This window comes from Diadema antillarum, unplaced genomic scaffold (assembly GCF_040938485.1).
Source record: "Diadema antillarum isolate AM-2024a unplaced genomic scaffold, OU_Dant_1.0 seq00000203_RagTag, whole genome shotgun sequence".
NCBI lineage: Eukaryota > Metazoa > Echinodermata > Echinoidea > Diadematoida > Diadematidae > Diadema > Diadema antillarum.
This window is the reverse complement of record NW_027271262.1, coordinates 1,220,273-1,237,050: the sequence shown is the minus strand read 5'-3', so window position 1 is coordinate 1,237,050 and position 16,778 is coordinate 1,220,273. Positions and strand designations below refer to the sequence as shown.

At 39.4% G+C, this 16,778-nt stretch overlaps 2 protein-coding genes across 2 annotated transcripts in view; both read right to left on the bottom strand.

The window, feature by feature from the left end:
- LOC139728843 (cGMP-inhibited 3',5'-cyclic phosphodiesterase 3A-like) overlaps positions 1–16,778 on the bottom strand; it is a 163,769-nt gene that overhangs the window by 33,312 nt on the left and 113,679 nt on the right. The window contains exon 2 of the mRNA XM_071639782.1: positions 490–747. Coding sequence (XP_071495883.1) covers positions 490–747 — 258 coding nt within the window. The remainder of the gene's footprint in view (positions 1–489; positions 748–16,778) is intronic.
- Positions 9,439–11,419, bottom strand: LOC139728836 (uncharacterized). Its single transcript, XM_071639771.1, has one exon. It carries the CDS (start codon positions 11,417–11,419, stop codon positions 9,491–9,493), a length of 1,929 nt encoding a protein of 642 aa, XP_071495872.1. The 3' UTR covers positions 9,439–9,490.

The following is a 16,778-nucleotide window of genomic DNA, read 5'->3' as shown; positions in this document are numbered from 1 at the left end:
AATACTCGAATCGCGATTATGATAGTTAGTGAATCGCATTTAAAACCGTGTTCTTAAACACCATTCGAAAGGCATTTTGAAAAGCGATTCTCTCTCAGGTTAGATAAAAAAGCCCAAGACACATGTATCCATTCAAACTGCTGTTTAACCTGATCTAGACACAGAACAAGCCAAGACTGCAGGGAATACAAGCGATGGGGAATGATTTGTTGGGCTTATGTAATAATGTAACATTGGCCCTTGAGAAACATGATTGCCGTGGGGACTCTGTACCACAGGTTGCTACTTCTGCACTGCAATCATCCCATTAAAACTACAATCGAATTGTATGTATTGCATGTGGTACACAAATGAAAATCATATTGTAGATTCCCAGGGTGAAAATCCAATTGAATATAGTGTCCCATCTTAAAATTAATGTCCCTGGCACCACTCCGTAGGGGGTAGAAGGGTGGAGGCACACACAAAAAAAAACAATAAAAGTTTCACCTTTGGTAATGAGAGAGGGCGATCTCCAACATACGGCGAGTCGTCGATGTCCGACGTGTAGCTGCTCTCGCTGAGGGCCACCAGCGGGCTGATCTTGGGCCGCTGGAGGGTGTTGTAGTTAGTCGGCGGGCTGAGCAGCGTGCTGACTGCCTTCAGGCCACTGACCACATTTGGTGGCAACGTTGAGTCGGCCAGCATGTCCATAATCAGGCCATGGGCCTCCTGCATGACAGCGACGTCGACCACTGATGTACATACCTGTGGCGTTCCAAAGAAAGAAAAAAAAAGACAATTAAAAAGGACGAGTTTCGCCATAGCAGAAGATACTTAATTTCATTTTCTTAAATAAATACCCTTTTCCTTTTTGCACAAAATTAAAACTGTTTTCTCAAGGGTATTCAAACAGATGTGAACTTCTTCGTAATCCTTAATGAAAGAGGAGGAGGAGGATACTGCTAAAGACTGGCAGCCTTCACTTGTCAAGTAGTGTGGGCGGGCTGAATTGACTGGAAATAAACTGGTGGTACCTACAAAAGTAAATGACTTTGCAAACAAGAACACTAGATCATGTGATTCATATTTCACAATGCACTTATATTATATTAATTATCCTAGCCCTGAGATGACAGCAAGATACTGTTAGGATTCAATGAAAATCACAAGGATAATTAGTTCTTTATTACTATTATTTAATCAGAAACTTGAAGTGTAGGAGGGAGGAAGAGTGTGTAGAGGGCAAGTATCTGTAGTTACTGCCCTGAAATAGTTTTGTCTTCATAAGAGTGCACTAATTTCCACAAATTAAATCTCTTTGTGGAATATCGACAGAATAACATCCCTCCTTTAATTTGACACTGCACGGCCTCACAGATTGGAAGTGTGACGCGACAGTGGCCTACAGGCGTTTTTCGGCCGGGGTCTTCTTTGTGCTTCAATAAACGCAAATCGGTCCGTCGGTCAATTCATGAATGAAGCGTGGGAGGAGACATGTTTTTTTTCATGGTAACATTCCATTTATGGCTACAAATCAAGGATCCTTTATTACTTAATGAGTTATCTGTTCCCATCATCTGCAAACACTCCCAGGGCATAACTCCAGCTGATATTATATGATAGCAACACACTCTCTCTCTCTCTTATGCTGAAAATGCATCGAAGAAGATAACATTGTATTGCTTCTGGTTTTGAGCGCATTAAGAATACCATAAAAGAATTGCCAATTTTCAAGATCTACTTGTAGTAACAACAATAACAACAATAAAACAATTCTTTACATCCTCCCCCCGGCTAAATACTGGTTAGTGGTAAGGTTAGAGTAAAGATCAGGTTCAGGATTAGGATTAGGATTAGGACTAGGGCCAGGGGAAGGGTCCAGGGTAATTGCCCAGGGGGTAATTGCAATAAGCCCACATAAAGTATTTACTGCATGCTGTTCAATCTTGACCTGATTATATTGCACAATCTGCCATGATATTGTCACTGACAGTGACAGAAGTGAGCAAAACATACAAATCTTGTCAAAAAGAACTACCCACATATTCCTTCCTTGTTTTGGTCCTTCTCACCAGTGCACACAACTCTGTCAAATGTCAATACCAAGTCAAATTTGAAGCCTGCATCAAGTTTAGTTTAGTGGGGGGGGGGGGGGGGGGGGGGGGTTAACTGATGATCACAATATCGAGGGGGGGGGGGAATTACATAGTACCTCTAAGCCTTTTCAATATCCTGGGTAAAATAGCAGCATCGATCATTTATGAAAAATTATTCAATTTAGCCACTGTTTATTTGCCCTTAATCTGTCAGAAAATTTGTCAGTGCAGATCGACCTTACAATTAGTCCTTACATATCACTATGAATCTCATCTTGGGGACTAGATTGGTGTGGAATTTAGGAAAATCCAGATGTTTGCATTCTCTGGATCTTGTTTTAATTTTTGTGTTTGTATTTTTTTCCCAGGGGGAGAGTCTTGTAGGAACACTGTGGAACCCCTGCAGGTATTTGTGCACAACTCACAAATTCAGTTTTGTGTGTAAGCTTGTACAATCTAGGACAAGGTGTGGATTCCGCAGGATTCTCATTAGCACTGCTTTGACATGGCTGCCGATGCTCTGCATGGCTTGACATTGTACACTCAAAGTGAATCACATTTTGGTCCACTCGAACGGAACTCTGTATTCACCAATTTCTCTGGACTGATCTTCAAAGAAAAATTTGGTTTGACTGAAAGCAGTGAGAAAATAAAAATATATAATAAAGTGAAAGTTTGAGTAAAATCATGTCAAGAAAGTAATGATCGCTTGAAAGATTGAATAAATTTCGCATGATATAAACATTGCAATGGACAGGTCTTTTGCAAACTCAAACAAGTCAGGTGACTGTGTCATACCATGCCTAATAATGGCATAATCTGATTGGCTCATGTAAATGTCACTGATTTTTTTTTTTCTTTCCTTTCCTACGGTAGGAGGATTCTTCTACGTGACTGTGCTCAAAATATACCGAGGTCGCTATGTTCTCACGTCTCCTCTGAGACTGAGGAAGCGAAGTTGTTCTGACAAACAAAATTGAAGCAGCACATTTCTGGAGGAGCGCTCTGCCGGTTGACGACAAGTCACATGGTTATTTTCAGGTGCGGGGTGGGATGCCATACTAACAACGACACGATATACTGACATTCAAACAGTTGTGGCAATTTTCCTAGTTTGCTAATTTTGCTCACAGTGTTGAATCTTACTTGGAAAAGCTCTCACTATTTTGCTAGCTTTCTCTTCCTGGCATAAAATTTCTGCTCAACTTTGCCCCCCCCCCCCCCCCCAACACATGCAAACCCTCCCACTCACCTGAAAAAAAAAAGAAACTAAAAGGAACGTGACAAAGAGAATGACAGACCTATCTTGTAAGTGTCAATGTAAATTTCACATCAGTGGTTAAGGGAAGTTTATCACAAAATAAAACAGAACAAATCATAAAAAGCACCTTAAGGTAGTTTTTCTTTGGATAACTACAAACATCAACAGAATTTCTGTCCGTCAGGACAATTGAGGACCTGGGGAAAGTATATTTGATTACTTTTTTTTCGTTTACACAAGTGTAAGGTGCCGCAGTGTTAGTATTAGACTCTCAAGCACCTCAAAGAGAGGCACTGCCTCAAATTTGGGTTGGAAAAGGTTGCCGTCGCTATTAGTGGCACTGTCGTTGAGAAATTGCTCGACTCATTAAGACTTGCTCAAGCTGATTAGGAATAGCATAATACTAGTGTATTTCAATGACGTGACACGCAATGAAAAAGGGACGTCGGTAGAAGAGAGCAGGAGGACGAGACCTTGAGGTGGGTCCAAAGATGTAAAGAGGGAACCCCTGCCAGCCATTTGACAAATGTTGCAAGATGACTGGATAAGTTGGCGTCTAGGGTCACAATCATCCATGCATGTGTTCCCATAATACTTTTACTACTGCCACTACTACTATTACTGCTATTGCTAATACTAATGCTACTTCTACTACTTCTGCTACTCCTACTGCTACTCCTACTGCTACTTCATACTAAAACTACTACTAATCACATGGTCATTGATATGGCATTCTCACGTACACGTTGGTTCTACACTGCTTCACATGGACAATACAGAGAGAATGAAGTACTGTAAGGTGTTGATAACATCTTGTATGAGATGACCTCACCACATTTGGAACATCACTTATACTTAACTTCTTTTAAATCTCCATGTATTGCAACAGACCCCACCCCCAAATGTCAAGTCAATATCTCTCAGGATGAATAACAACTTAATCGCATGATTGAGACATTGACGAACTAAAATGACTGCAAGGTGGGGGGAGGGGTGGAGGGTAGTGGGAGGCACCTCATCTAAGACATGTCAATACTAATTAGCAGCCACACATCTGTAGACAGAGTGTCTACACCACTCGCTGGCCATCTGCCAATGGATGAGTATCGGGGGAGAGTTTGACGGCGATCTCACACGGCGGCGCCGTTTGTGGGAGGACAGAATTGCAAGTAATCCTAATTACGGTACAATGGAGCTTTTGTCACGGGGCTCTTTCCCTGTTCATAGGTACACCCTCTGAGTATGTGGAGCAGTAATCTGCATGAAATCAGTGAATCACAAGTAACGGACCAGCAAGAAATGACTGTGAACTCAGAGAATGACTTGAGAAAGATGGCATCACTTTCGAATGCACAATCGAATCAGTCAACATCTACACATAGCGTCATACTCGCACCTCAAAATAGCTATCTGGGTCATGTGAGCAGACATCAAATGCACATCATGCTCCTCCACATATCTACATCTCTACTGCAGATAAATTGACCAATTTCCTCTAGTTTGATAAGACATGCAAGATAATGCTGCCCTTCATGATAACTGAGAGGAGTAACTACGAAAGCCTTTCCTTCGAGAACATGCAGAAAACCCACAAAGGAACAGTTGCCCCAAGTTGCCCATCCGCAACCACCTTCAACCATTTATTGGCATCTAAGTGAATTTTTGTCCAGTTTTGTTGCATTCTTTATCTATGAAGCGACACACAATTTGTTGTAATTTTTCCTGGCAATCAAGTGCAGCAAAGATACAGACCTTTGTTGAAGAGATCAAGCATTCAGTGATTTCCTAATAAAGAGACCATGCAAATCATCTTCCCTATGACTGACATCTTGTATTCAACTCTGTCAGAAATCAGGATCCATTTTTTTTCTTTTTGAGGAAGGACATCCTCAATTAAAATGTACATTTCTGATGCTCAGAATTGCTTTGAACAGAAAGTAGGAAAATCATAACTACTCAAAAAATCTGTTACAATATGTCAGGAATGTCTTTGCACGACTGCACAAATGGCAAGAAAGTTTCCGCTGCTCGGATGTCAACAAAGTGTTTGTTTTCTCTTTGCACATCTCTGTAAACAACTGCCAAACAGTTTCACTTTTCCTCTGTTTCACGGACTCACAAGAACATAATGATGTGGGAATTCACTCAAACCATACAATTTTGTTCGCTCCCTTCAAAATGCAACAGCATGGTGTTTGGCAGATCCCTTAAATCACATGTGGATGATTACACAAGCAGATGGATGAATGCATCAATAAATGAGGGATTGCATACATAACTACATGGATGAAAAGGGAACTAAATGAGCAAGGAAGCACAAGAATGCCAAGTTGCATCTCTTCTTCCTTTCATCACCATATGTTGTTGTGTTTATTTAAAAAAAAAGAATTATATCTCCATATCATATAATAGGACAAAACCAAAATCAAACATGCCTTCTTTGAAGGAAACAAAAGTTGGGACATGGCAACTTTTGGAAATTGAATATTTGGAAAAAACAATAATTGTAAAGCAGTCTAATGTACCCATTTCCTAGCCTGTCTGAATCATTTCAATTAAAAAAAAGAAAAAAATTGCACATCCGCACAGTCAAGTACACCGAAAATTGCTTTATTTCATTCCATCTTTTAGAGCCCTGGTAAACCATACCTGGTTTCTCTCACAATTAACATAAATTTGTTCCTCAGTACAGTGGCATTTTAGTTCTACACTTAATCCACCTCAACAATGAAAAATGATGCTGTTGGCCTTTTTTCATCCTTCCTTTTATCATCAATTTCAAAAGTATCACATCACTAGTTTGTCATATCTGTGTCTGCTGATTTACTGTCAGTGTACACTGGGACTAAGATATCACCCAGATCAATTCAAGAAGTGAGCACATCCCCAACAGCAGTGGAACAAGTTGTTTCTAAGTTAGGTGTTACTAGGGTCAATGTTATTCCGTTTACTCGGCAACAGCATAAATATTGTCTGCTCTTAAAGAATATGAAATACGAGAGCTTCAAGATGAAGCAGGGAAGGAGGAAAGATTGGTTATGTCCTGTATTTCCAGATCATATTCACTATTTAACTTGGAAATCTGTACTCAGGAAAAAAAAAATACTAGTTTGAAAAATAATCCAGACAGAAATGTGCACATGAACCTTGTAAGAAATGAGGCTACTTGTGTCAGAGAGCATTTAAGATACTAATATTCATAGATTGACCTTAAATCCTGACAAAGAGCAGCAATAACGTACCCTTCTGTGGAAACATTGAGACTGTAAAAACTGAAAACAAATGTTTATTTGTTTAATTTAATGTATTCATTTTATTTTTTGCACATGATGCATGCCAGGTTTTCATTATGCTCTCATTTTTAACACTGATTAATTTTCAGTTTATCTTTCTTGTGCTCCACTGAGCTTTAGCAAGAAGAAGTAAGTTCATAGTAATTTGGATTTAGTGACACTGCTCTTGCAGTGAACCAAAATCTCTCTCTTCTGGCAGTCAAAAAAAAAAAAACCCAGTCAAAATATGTATAAGCAGGAAAAATCAGTTGAAGTGCTGAAGATCTTATATATCTAATACAGTAGCTGCTGACATTAATGCAGATACATGGGACCACACATTCTGAGAAATATTCTTTCCCTTTTAATAATTCTAATCAACCACACAAAGAGTATTTGTCTTCTTCAATGACAAAAATGTACATTTTGTTTCAGCAGTTAACAAGAACCTATATTTGACAAATAATATCTGGTGTATCTGATCATCAAACCCTTTGGTCTTGTGCAAGTCTTGTAGACTATTGACTATCACAAATGTCTTTACTACACTATTGAAACAAAAGTAACAATTTTTAGAATATTCAAAAGTGATTTTAAGCACCATATTTAGGGTATAGTCAATCTCATTATGTTCTGTGAAAGTCAAGTATCATATAAGCATGACATTTAAATGATCACACAACGGTCACTTATAATTATTTTGCAAAAACAACTGTTCTGTAAAAATATAACAATGATGCTATGATAAAAGGATATACATTAAGTCTCATCATTGCCAATATAACATTGGTTAAAACTGCTGCTGTATAAAACGTGTCTTTAAACACTTCGTCGTCACAATGACTTTTACTATAATGATTATAATGATGACTGAAAAACATTCTTGCAATTGAAAAGATCACTGTAATCATTACATACCCAATTGATGACAATTTCTTCAGTTCTCACAATTGCTAATTGCCATTTTCTATCATTACTCCTGCTGCAACTATTCCCTAAGTGGATTTATGCAAGCGAACCCTATTTTTCCCCCAATAGCAGCTTTGTAAAAAAAAAAAAAAATAATAATCATATTAAAAATGTTTACAAAATTCTTGACAAGAATGAAATACAAATCTCTATCTGTCTGTATTCCAAAACACAAAATGTCTATAATACCATAAGATCATCATTTTGATTTAATCTTAATCTTTGTTAAATCTGTTTTGGCTCTCCCATGAAACCACAACATGCCTGCTTCCCCAATATATCAACAACAACAACATAAAACCTTCTTCCTGACCAATGTCAACCACTTGGTCAAACGGCGGGCAGAGGATGTGTGGTTGCCGCGCGTGTTTACGCGGCGGGCAACAAAATCCAATCCCATCCAGACATCCTCCACGGCACAGAAAACATTTTCTGAAAAAATACATATCTATGACATCAGCAGTGACATTGAGATATCAAATCTTGCGTGAATTGCAAAAATTAAAAAAAGAAAAATGCTAACTTTTACTCAAATATCAACTGAAATGTTTTAATTCTGTAAGGCCACAGAATCAACAGTGAGATTGCAAGTTTTGAGTGTAATATGTGGTGACAGTGATGAAGCAATATTGCAGTATTTGTACATAATCTTATCCACAGAAGCAGAAAAGATGAGAGAAAAAAAATACTTTAAAATCTACTCCATGTACTGTTTGATCAGATTGCCTCACTCTTGACCCCACCCCCACAAAGACTGTCCCATTCTGCCTTGTGATGTCCAGGAAGAGAGGTTACACACCAACTACCTGACTTTAATCTGGTCATCATAACTTGCATGAGATGAAACTTATCACACTCCACAGAGCATGATGCCTCTAAGAATACAAGCGAGAGAAAAAAATAAAATGATCCTTCAGTATGGAGAAATACTTTGTTTTTTGGTCTTTTTCAGTTATTGTTCTCTACTTTTTGCAGGAAATACTATTTTGATGGACTGGATTGCAAATCTGATGAAACTGAAGCAGTCATGAAATAATAAAAATAAAATACCAAGCTATGCTTATCATAGCAACATCATATGATGACCCATTCAGTTTAATTAACAAATATTTTTTTTCTTTCCACTATTAATAACCAGACGAGAAATACACATGACTACCACAGTATCATTGAGTGTGTGTGTATGCGTGTGTGTGTGTGTGTGTGTGTGTGTGTGTGTGTGTGTAGCAAGTGAGAGTCAGTGATCTGCTATCTTTTTCTCTCTCTTGTGGAGTTGGCCAGCACAGGTACTTTGTTTGGGAAATGGAACACATTTGATGAAACATGCAGACATCCTTTACTTTTACAGTCCTTCTCTTGGGCCTGCTCCGATCTATACAGTCACAAGGAAACATCAATTAGAGACAGCTGAGCTTGCCATTGGAATGCCCCCCCCCCCCACCCTTGCTCTTTTTTTTCTTTCTGCGCTTTTTTTTTCTTTTTGTCCTCTTTTTTTTTTTCCTATAAAGGAATATTCTGGAGCTCAGTGGCAGGGGACTATGTTTGTGCAAGCATAAAGGGTGAAGAACAGTTATATGAAAAATAATAATAATAGGAAAAAACTATTGATTATCATAACAATGATGCTAAGCAGTTCGAGCAATGAACACGAAGACAACATTATGATACACAGGTTTTGTTTTTTTAAATAGAGGATGTAGTAGATTAGCTTCTGGGTCCTGGACATATGAAGCTCAATGGGGTTACAGTACTAAGTCCCTGCAAAAGCAGTGACTAAAACTGTAATTCATGGGCACAATGTATATTGGGGCAATAACTTATGAAGCCTGTAACGCAACTCACAAAAAACAAAGCCTGGCGAGCAATGAAAGAGGGATGCTTATAGAACTGATGTTAACCATTCAACACCACTACATACAGACCTTGTGGACTGGACACTCGCTCCAGTTCTCAGAGCATCCAACAGCCCCATCACAAGGAGTCCAGGATTTGGTGTGCTTCTGCCTCAGTGTCCTACGGGTCATGGAACTCCTGCTAAGGGATCCGCTGCACATGGAGGTGGCCCGGCTAACCACCTGACGTGCCTTGTTGGTGTACCCCGGCATGGATGCCGAGCGATAGACACCAAGGTGTCCACCAACCATCCCACCTCCCAGAAATCTGTCATCCAAGTTACTGGGAAGAGTTGGTAGGCGCCGGTCACTGTCAATCAGATCCAGGAGGTCCACCTGGCTCTTGTCCTCATCACAGTTGCCTACGCTAATCTTCACAGATTCTTTCTGGTACTCTGCTTTTTGACGAGGAGAATCTACCTGGGTCATTGTGGTGGCCTGATCAACCAGTACAGGTTTAACGTAGTTGACTGGTTTGCTGGGAGGATCCTCCTTGTTGCTTTTTCTGCCTTCAGGTTTTCGTTGGGGTTGGTCTTCCAGTGATGCAGGGGTGCTCTTTAAAGAAGGCATACTGCTGTGAGGATGTCCCTTTGTATCAATACCTCTTCTATGATTATCAAAGTGGTCATTCCGGGAGTGGCTCACTGCACCCGAGGGCTGCTTTTCCACACAGCTTTCACTAGACGACCGCTTTTTCCTATGCGATCGAAGAGGGAGTTCTGGTGATTCCTGCGGGGCTGACTTTCCAACTTTACCATGCTTCCTGTGATTCTTCTTCAGTGGAAGTTCTGGAGAACTCTGTCCAGCAGAGTTCCCACTGGAGTCAAGTAAAGAGCCTTTGGTTTGTGCAAGTTTTGGGCTGTGCATTTTCCTGGGGACATCAGGTGAACTCTTTGCTTGGTGGGTTTTGTCCTCATTGCTGACATGTCTTCTGCGAGAAAATTTTGCAGGCAGGTCTGGAGAAGGTGGGTGATGACAAGGGTCATCTTCACGTGATTTGGTGCCATTAAAGTGCTTATGATGAGAAGGGTGAGACATGGCGCCTGTTCTGCGACGATGTGCATATGCCTCCCTCAGGGGAATGTGCCCATTGACCTCGAATGACTTAAACACTGGTGGTGAGCCAGAGTATGTTCGGTTGATTTCTCGCTCATGCCTTGTCGAGGACTCGTCCACAGACTTGGAATGGCGTAACTCTTTTGGGTGGTGGGAAATAGGCCCATCCGTACACTGGAAGTCTTTTGCTGTCACAATGTGGAAACCATGCTCCTCTTCATCCAAATCTAAATCTTTAATACTGGGGATATGGGCTCTCTCGATGTGCTTGTGCGAGTCCTTACATCTTGATGACTTATTCCCATCTGCATGATGTATGTAAGATTCCTTGGTTTTAGGGGATTGAGGTCCATGGCTGAAGGATGAGAATGTCTCCTTGGTTTTAGGGGATTGAGGTCCATGGCTAAAGGATGAGAATGTCTCCTTGGTTTTAGGGGATTGAGGTCCATGGCTAAAGGATGAGAATGTCTCCTTGGATTTAGGGGACTTTGGGGAGCATGGCCTGTATGCATTGTGTATATATGTTTCCTTTGTTCTCGGTGAATGGGAACCTGCTGGGTATTGCATGCTGGCCTCCTTGGACTTCGGAGAGGAGGGTGCCTCCGAAGATCGATGCCTCTCCCTGCTCAGCCTTAGGCCGTCCCTGCTGAAGTGTGAGGACTTGCCGTCCTGGAAGTTTGGGTGTGCATCCGCATACTGCGTGTGTTGTAGAGGAGTGCTTTCACCCGTGGGTGAAGAGCTTGGGTCTTTGAAAGCCCCGGCGCCACTCAGGTTTGGGTGGTCCTTGCTCTCGTGAGAGTGGTTCCTAAGATGGTCATGGGACAGCGAACGGCCCGTCTTCATTCCCTTCATGCCTCGGAAGTGGCTGCTCTTTGCGCTGTGGGCGTGCATGGCTGAAAATCTAACACAGATTGATTCAGCTCAGTCACAACATTATTTACACTGCTCTAACTGCTGATAATAAGAGAGTTTGCATGGAAGTAGTTTATTGGGTTACTTGGTTTTAAACATCATAAAGGTACAACCTTCGTTATCTTCACGAAAGTGGATTTGGGGATCTATTCTTTATACAGAAGTGGTCAGGCATATAAGTATGACATCAACCAGGCCAACAGATGCTTCTAACATACAAGTATGATCAACAACACAGCTGAAGCACTTTCCTTTTGTCTTTGTGTCTTTCTGCCTTTGTAGTGTTTAAGGTTGATCCAGAGGAAGTTTCACTTTCTGCTGTCCTTGCTGTGTTGGCAATACGAATGTCACTGAATAGTCACGGAATGTGGAAAACTGACTTCAATGAAATGCTGCAGCAGTCCAACAACAATGCCAGGATCACAATTATTCAGCGAATCCAGTGTGGTTTTGAGTCTTACAGGCCAAAGACAAGCAAGGGACAATGCTTTCCCAAATATTTAAGTCTGTCCATCACAAACAAAGAAAAAACAAGATAAATGTTCCAAGATTATTTCGCTTGGTTATTTTGGAGATGGCACTCCAGCACTATTGGCATCTAATGTCGGCTTCCAAACTTCACAGATATTGATCATATAAATCCAGGAAAAACAAGGAACTAGAACTCTGTCACATACATATGCACAACTGTACTTCCTTTTGCTTGTAGATTCAAGATGACACCAAAAAATATCCCTGTAAAAATGTCTCCTCAGAGGCACAAGGGTAGTGAAAACCAATAAAAAGATCCAAAGGTTGGTGAAGTTATGAAACAGATATCAAGCGTAGCCGTCTGGATCTTTCTGAGCGCGCTGGCATTCCTGTGGCACAGCCCAGGCTGAGGCACGTCATTGAGGGAAGGAGATTCTGAACTGCACAGAAAACTGTTTCTATTCCGTTGGCGTATATACAAAACTAGCGGCCAAAAAAAAAGTTTGCAAGAGGGGAGAGACAGCCAACAGACTGAGAGGGACAGAGAGAGAGAGAGAGAGAGATGGAGAGAGCGTACTTGACAGGACTCTTCCATTAGCTGCAAAAGGGGGTTGCTTCCTGCCTCAGGAAGCTGGGGTGAGTTTTGAAGGAAATGGATATCCAGTCATTGATGATCTGAATCATACCAATGCTCTGCTGGATTGGCTTCTCTACCCCCTCCTCATTCCCTGTATATCTGAGGGGAGTCCCATGGAAAAAAGGTTAACTGCCAGAGATGTTTACAACAGCGAAAGTTCTTATACAAGGACTCTATCAGAAACAAGTTACCAGAAACGTAAGGAGAATGATGGTACAGTTTGACATGATTCTTAACATTGAGTAGCATGACGACTCTTCCTGGAAGTAAGAAGCAGAGATGGATCTAAAACAAGAGGCATCATAAAAAAAAATACTCACTAAATGGATTATATCAACACACAGAAAGAAATTCATACTACTTAGTTTTGTATGTTTCTAACATTTTTTTTAAGGTAGGGAAATTGTGGATCCGGTATAAATTTGGTGCTTCAGACTAGTTGCACATGGGTGATATCATGCAATTTCTACAAATTCAATATCATCATTGATGACGATGCTTTTTAACTTCACCACTCATGATATCATAGAGAAGACATCGATCATTCATGTTGCTCTTCAAGGCTCTCTCCCAGAATGTCTGGAATACTAAATACCCTGAATTAATACAAATATTACAAAAATATATAATGAAACCATCTGCACATTATCTACTAACAAGCAGTGTAAGTGATGAATCTTTGTCAGCTTTTTATTTCCACAGAAGAACTTACTGACACTTAAAAATCAGAATTAATTGGCAAATCTCTAAAACAGAACCTACAAACTTTCAGTGATGGACTTGGGCATTGTTTCTGTATTTATCAAGAACCAATAGTTGTGCAAGGGAACTTCATTTGGAATGTTCATTGAAGTGAGATGTGAAACATGCATTAATGTTATTATGCAAGACAAATTTCTTGAAAATCACTGTGTCACAAAATTAACAATTAAGTTACTCAGTTTATTTGCCAATTTCATTCAGTATCTGCTTATGATGCTATAACGTGGACTAACTTAATGCATAACTTTTGGATGTGAAAGCACCCTGCACTCTTGTTTCATTTGTGAACATGAGGGCGTAGTTACATGATTCAGGACATAGCATATATGCTTGGCAGCGTGTAAAATAAGGGCAGACAAATGAACAGTTGGGATGGGGAGGGGTATGGTTTAGAGGGGAAAAAGCTTGCTTAGTCAGACAATGTCCGCAGGCATTACACTGTCATATTTAATGGATGACATTTTCTCGTCAGTCTGAAGTGATACAACCATATTACTTTATTATGTGCCTATTTTGACATCTTTTAATACTTATTTATTTTATTTTCTTTGTTACATTTTGTGAATGTCCAAAGCCTACCAATATTTGTGAAACTAACAAAATACAAAACTGCTGCCTCCCATAACACCTATGCTCTTGAAATGGTCATGCAAGGTGGGAAATCACTACTAAGGTTTTTGTTGTTTGTTTGTTTTTCCAGAAAAGGAATATTTATATCTCCTTTCTTTGCGGTTCTTGAAAACAATTTCATTTTTTTCCTGAAAAGGAACAACACATATATTCAACATTTTCTCTAAAATATAGTCACTTTGTGAAATTGTCTTATGAGTCCCAATTTGTAAATTACCATTCATAGATATGGTACTCTCACAGCATTCTATAATGCCTCTACAGCACTCTATTGTGGCATATCACTGAGACACATGACTGCACAATCCTTTAGCTTTTTGCTTTTAAAGTTTTATGTCCATTCAGATCTCAGGCAAATATCACCTATCCTATATAAAAGTGATGAAAAAGAGCAAGTTTTTAGAATCAAGGGCATTTTGAAATTATGGGGGATAGGCCATGTGGACAAGATATCGAGGAGCATAAGACTTTTGGGGCTCTCAATACAGGTTCAGTCGGTGGCCAGCTCTAAGAGTGAAACACGGTCACCTCCGACATTGAGGACAAGTTCATTAAGATCTAAGGCCATTTGCCGGACTTCCTATTTTTCACGCTGACCACCGATTATGAGTCCAGCTTGTTAGTAGCAGGATGGGCAGTTTATTCACCTGCATAGACCGGGTGATAATGCCAGTTCAAGGCTCTTCAATCCTCCATAACCCTGCCCTACTTGAACTTGGAAAACCTGAAGAAAGGGGAAGGGGAGGGGGGTCAGGGATGTTCATAACGTGATACTAATTGAGATGTAATCTTGGTTTAATTGTTGTTGTTTTTTCTTTTATAAATGAAATAATTTAAGAGTTTCTTGATGATGAAAAAAAGGGGTATGGGGATTATAAAACATTAAATCTCTGAGATTCAACATGATGTGGTTGGACATGTGCAAGACATAATCGGTCTATTGTTCCTTCCTCTCACCTCACCCCCCCCCCCCCCCCCCTTGCAGAAAAGTGTCTCAAAATTCCAGCTGTTACAATGGCAGTCAAATAGTCTACAGAGTGAAGTCTCATATCCCTCTTCCTTGTGTGTTTTCTCATCTCATATTTTATATCTCTTGATATTTCTGGTCCAGTGTTTACTTTTGTTTTAAAATACCTGATGCAAAACAGACATAATAAAAAACATTGCATTAATTTCATTTATAAAATGATTACTAGTTGCACTGTAAAACATGATGTATTCGCGGCATGAAATTTTCAGGAATTGGAGCCGATGGCCTTCTTCTCGGCATGAAATTTTTTCGCGAATTGCCAGTGGCATTCAATGCATATAGTGTAGACAAGAACTTTTGCGTGCATTTCAAATTCTCAAATCTTGGCACTCGTGAAATTTGCACAATTGAGATGTATGCGAACACTTCTTGTTTTACAGTATCCACTTCATGTCTTGTCTTGCCTTATGTAGACTACTGTAACTTGGTTGGTCTGGAGCCACTGAGCCACTGAGCGTGACTTAAATCGTCTTACTGTTCTTCAGAAAAAAGCTATTCGATTGTGTACAAACTCTCATTATCTTGCTCACACTCCTCCCCTTTTCAAAGACGTAGGTTGTTTATCCCTCAAAGAGAGGATCTTTTATAGAACGAGTATTTTTATGTTTAAATATGTACATTCGATATTGGCGTGTATTTTTGATGATTATTTTAAAACGCATTCTATGAGTCATAATTTTAATACACGTTATAAACAAAACTTTGTTTTGCCATTATGTCGATCTAAGATGAAATATAGGAACTCAGTGCAATATAAAGGTGCAAAAATATGGAATTCATTAGAATATAATCTTAAGTGCATTATGAGTTTAAATCATTTTAAGTTGAAAATGAAACAATATCTTTTTGAATCTTATGATTAATTACGTTTTTATCAAGGTAATGGAACATTATATATTCATGACGTTCTGTTTTGTGTTGTATTTATGTATGTTCTGTTTGTTTTTATGTGTATTTTTGTCTATTATTGAGTATCTAGTGATTATGTAACATTTTGTATTTTGTATTTTCATGCCAATCTGTTTTTTAATGTACTTCTGTATCAGGGAATCACAATCTTCAAGCCACTGGCTTTTTCGTGATTTTCCTTGCCATCTGATTATTGTACAAATATTGGCTGTATTGCTTTTATGAAATCAATAAATTGAAATTGAATTGAATTGAATGTGGAGATGTGTGTATGTGTGTGTGAATCAAACTTTGAACATGTTTCATATGTGCAGTTTAATAGAAAGGTGATGATACATCTATTCCTTCATCTTTTCCAGTTTTTCATCATTACCATGCCATTCATCTTGACTTGTCAGGAAAACATCCAGATGTGATACTGTATTTATTAATATTCATTGAAAGTGGGTTCTTTTCATAAGTGCTTAAAATTTTCACCACATATTAATATCATAAGCATGTGACAACTTGTGGCTGAAATTGATCACATATTCAGTAACAGAAGATGTTTTTCTTGTCAATTAAGCCATCCACTTGAAACTTTGTAAGATCATGTACGAAGAATCAGACCATTCATGATTGAAAAGAATTGATAAATGATAGGGAAAGAATTTACACGATGCAATCAGAACTTGGAAAGAACATTCCAATAATAAGTTGAGAAGATAAACTGAAAACTATGATACGAGAGACAGTGCTTCAAGATTTCAAAATAAGCATGAAAGTAGGATGAGTCAAGTTTCTCCTCTTTTCTCTTGATACACACACCTCATAGCTCTTAACTCAGTTCAGAGGTTCTATACCAATTTGGATATCACAAGCCAAGTAGTAGTTTCAACTCATGATGCCAATCCACCACT

Bases quoted from the DNA above. Each gene is read 5' to 3' on its own strand.
- LOC139728836 (XM_071639771.1), bottom strand. From the start codon at position 11,419: ATGCACGCCCACAGCGCAAAGAGCAGCCACTTCCGAGGCATGAAGGGA.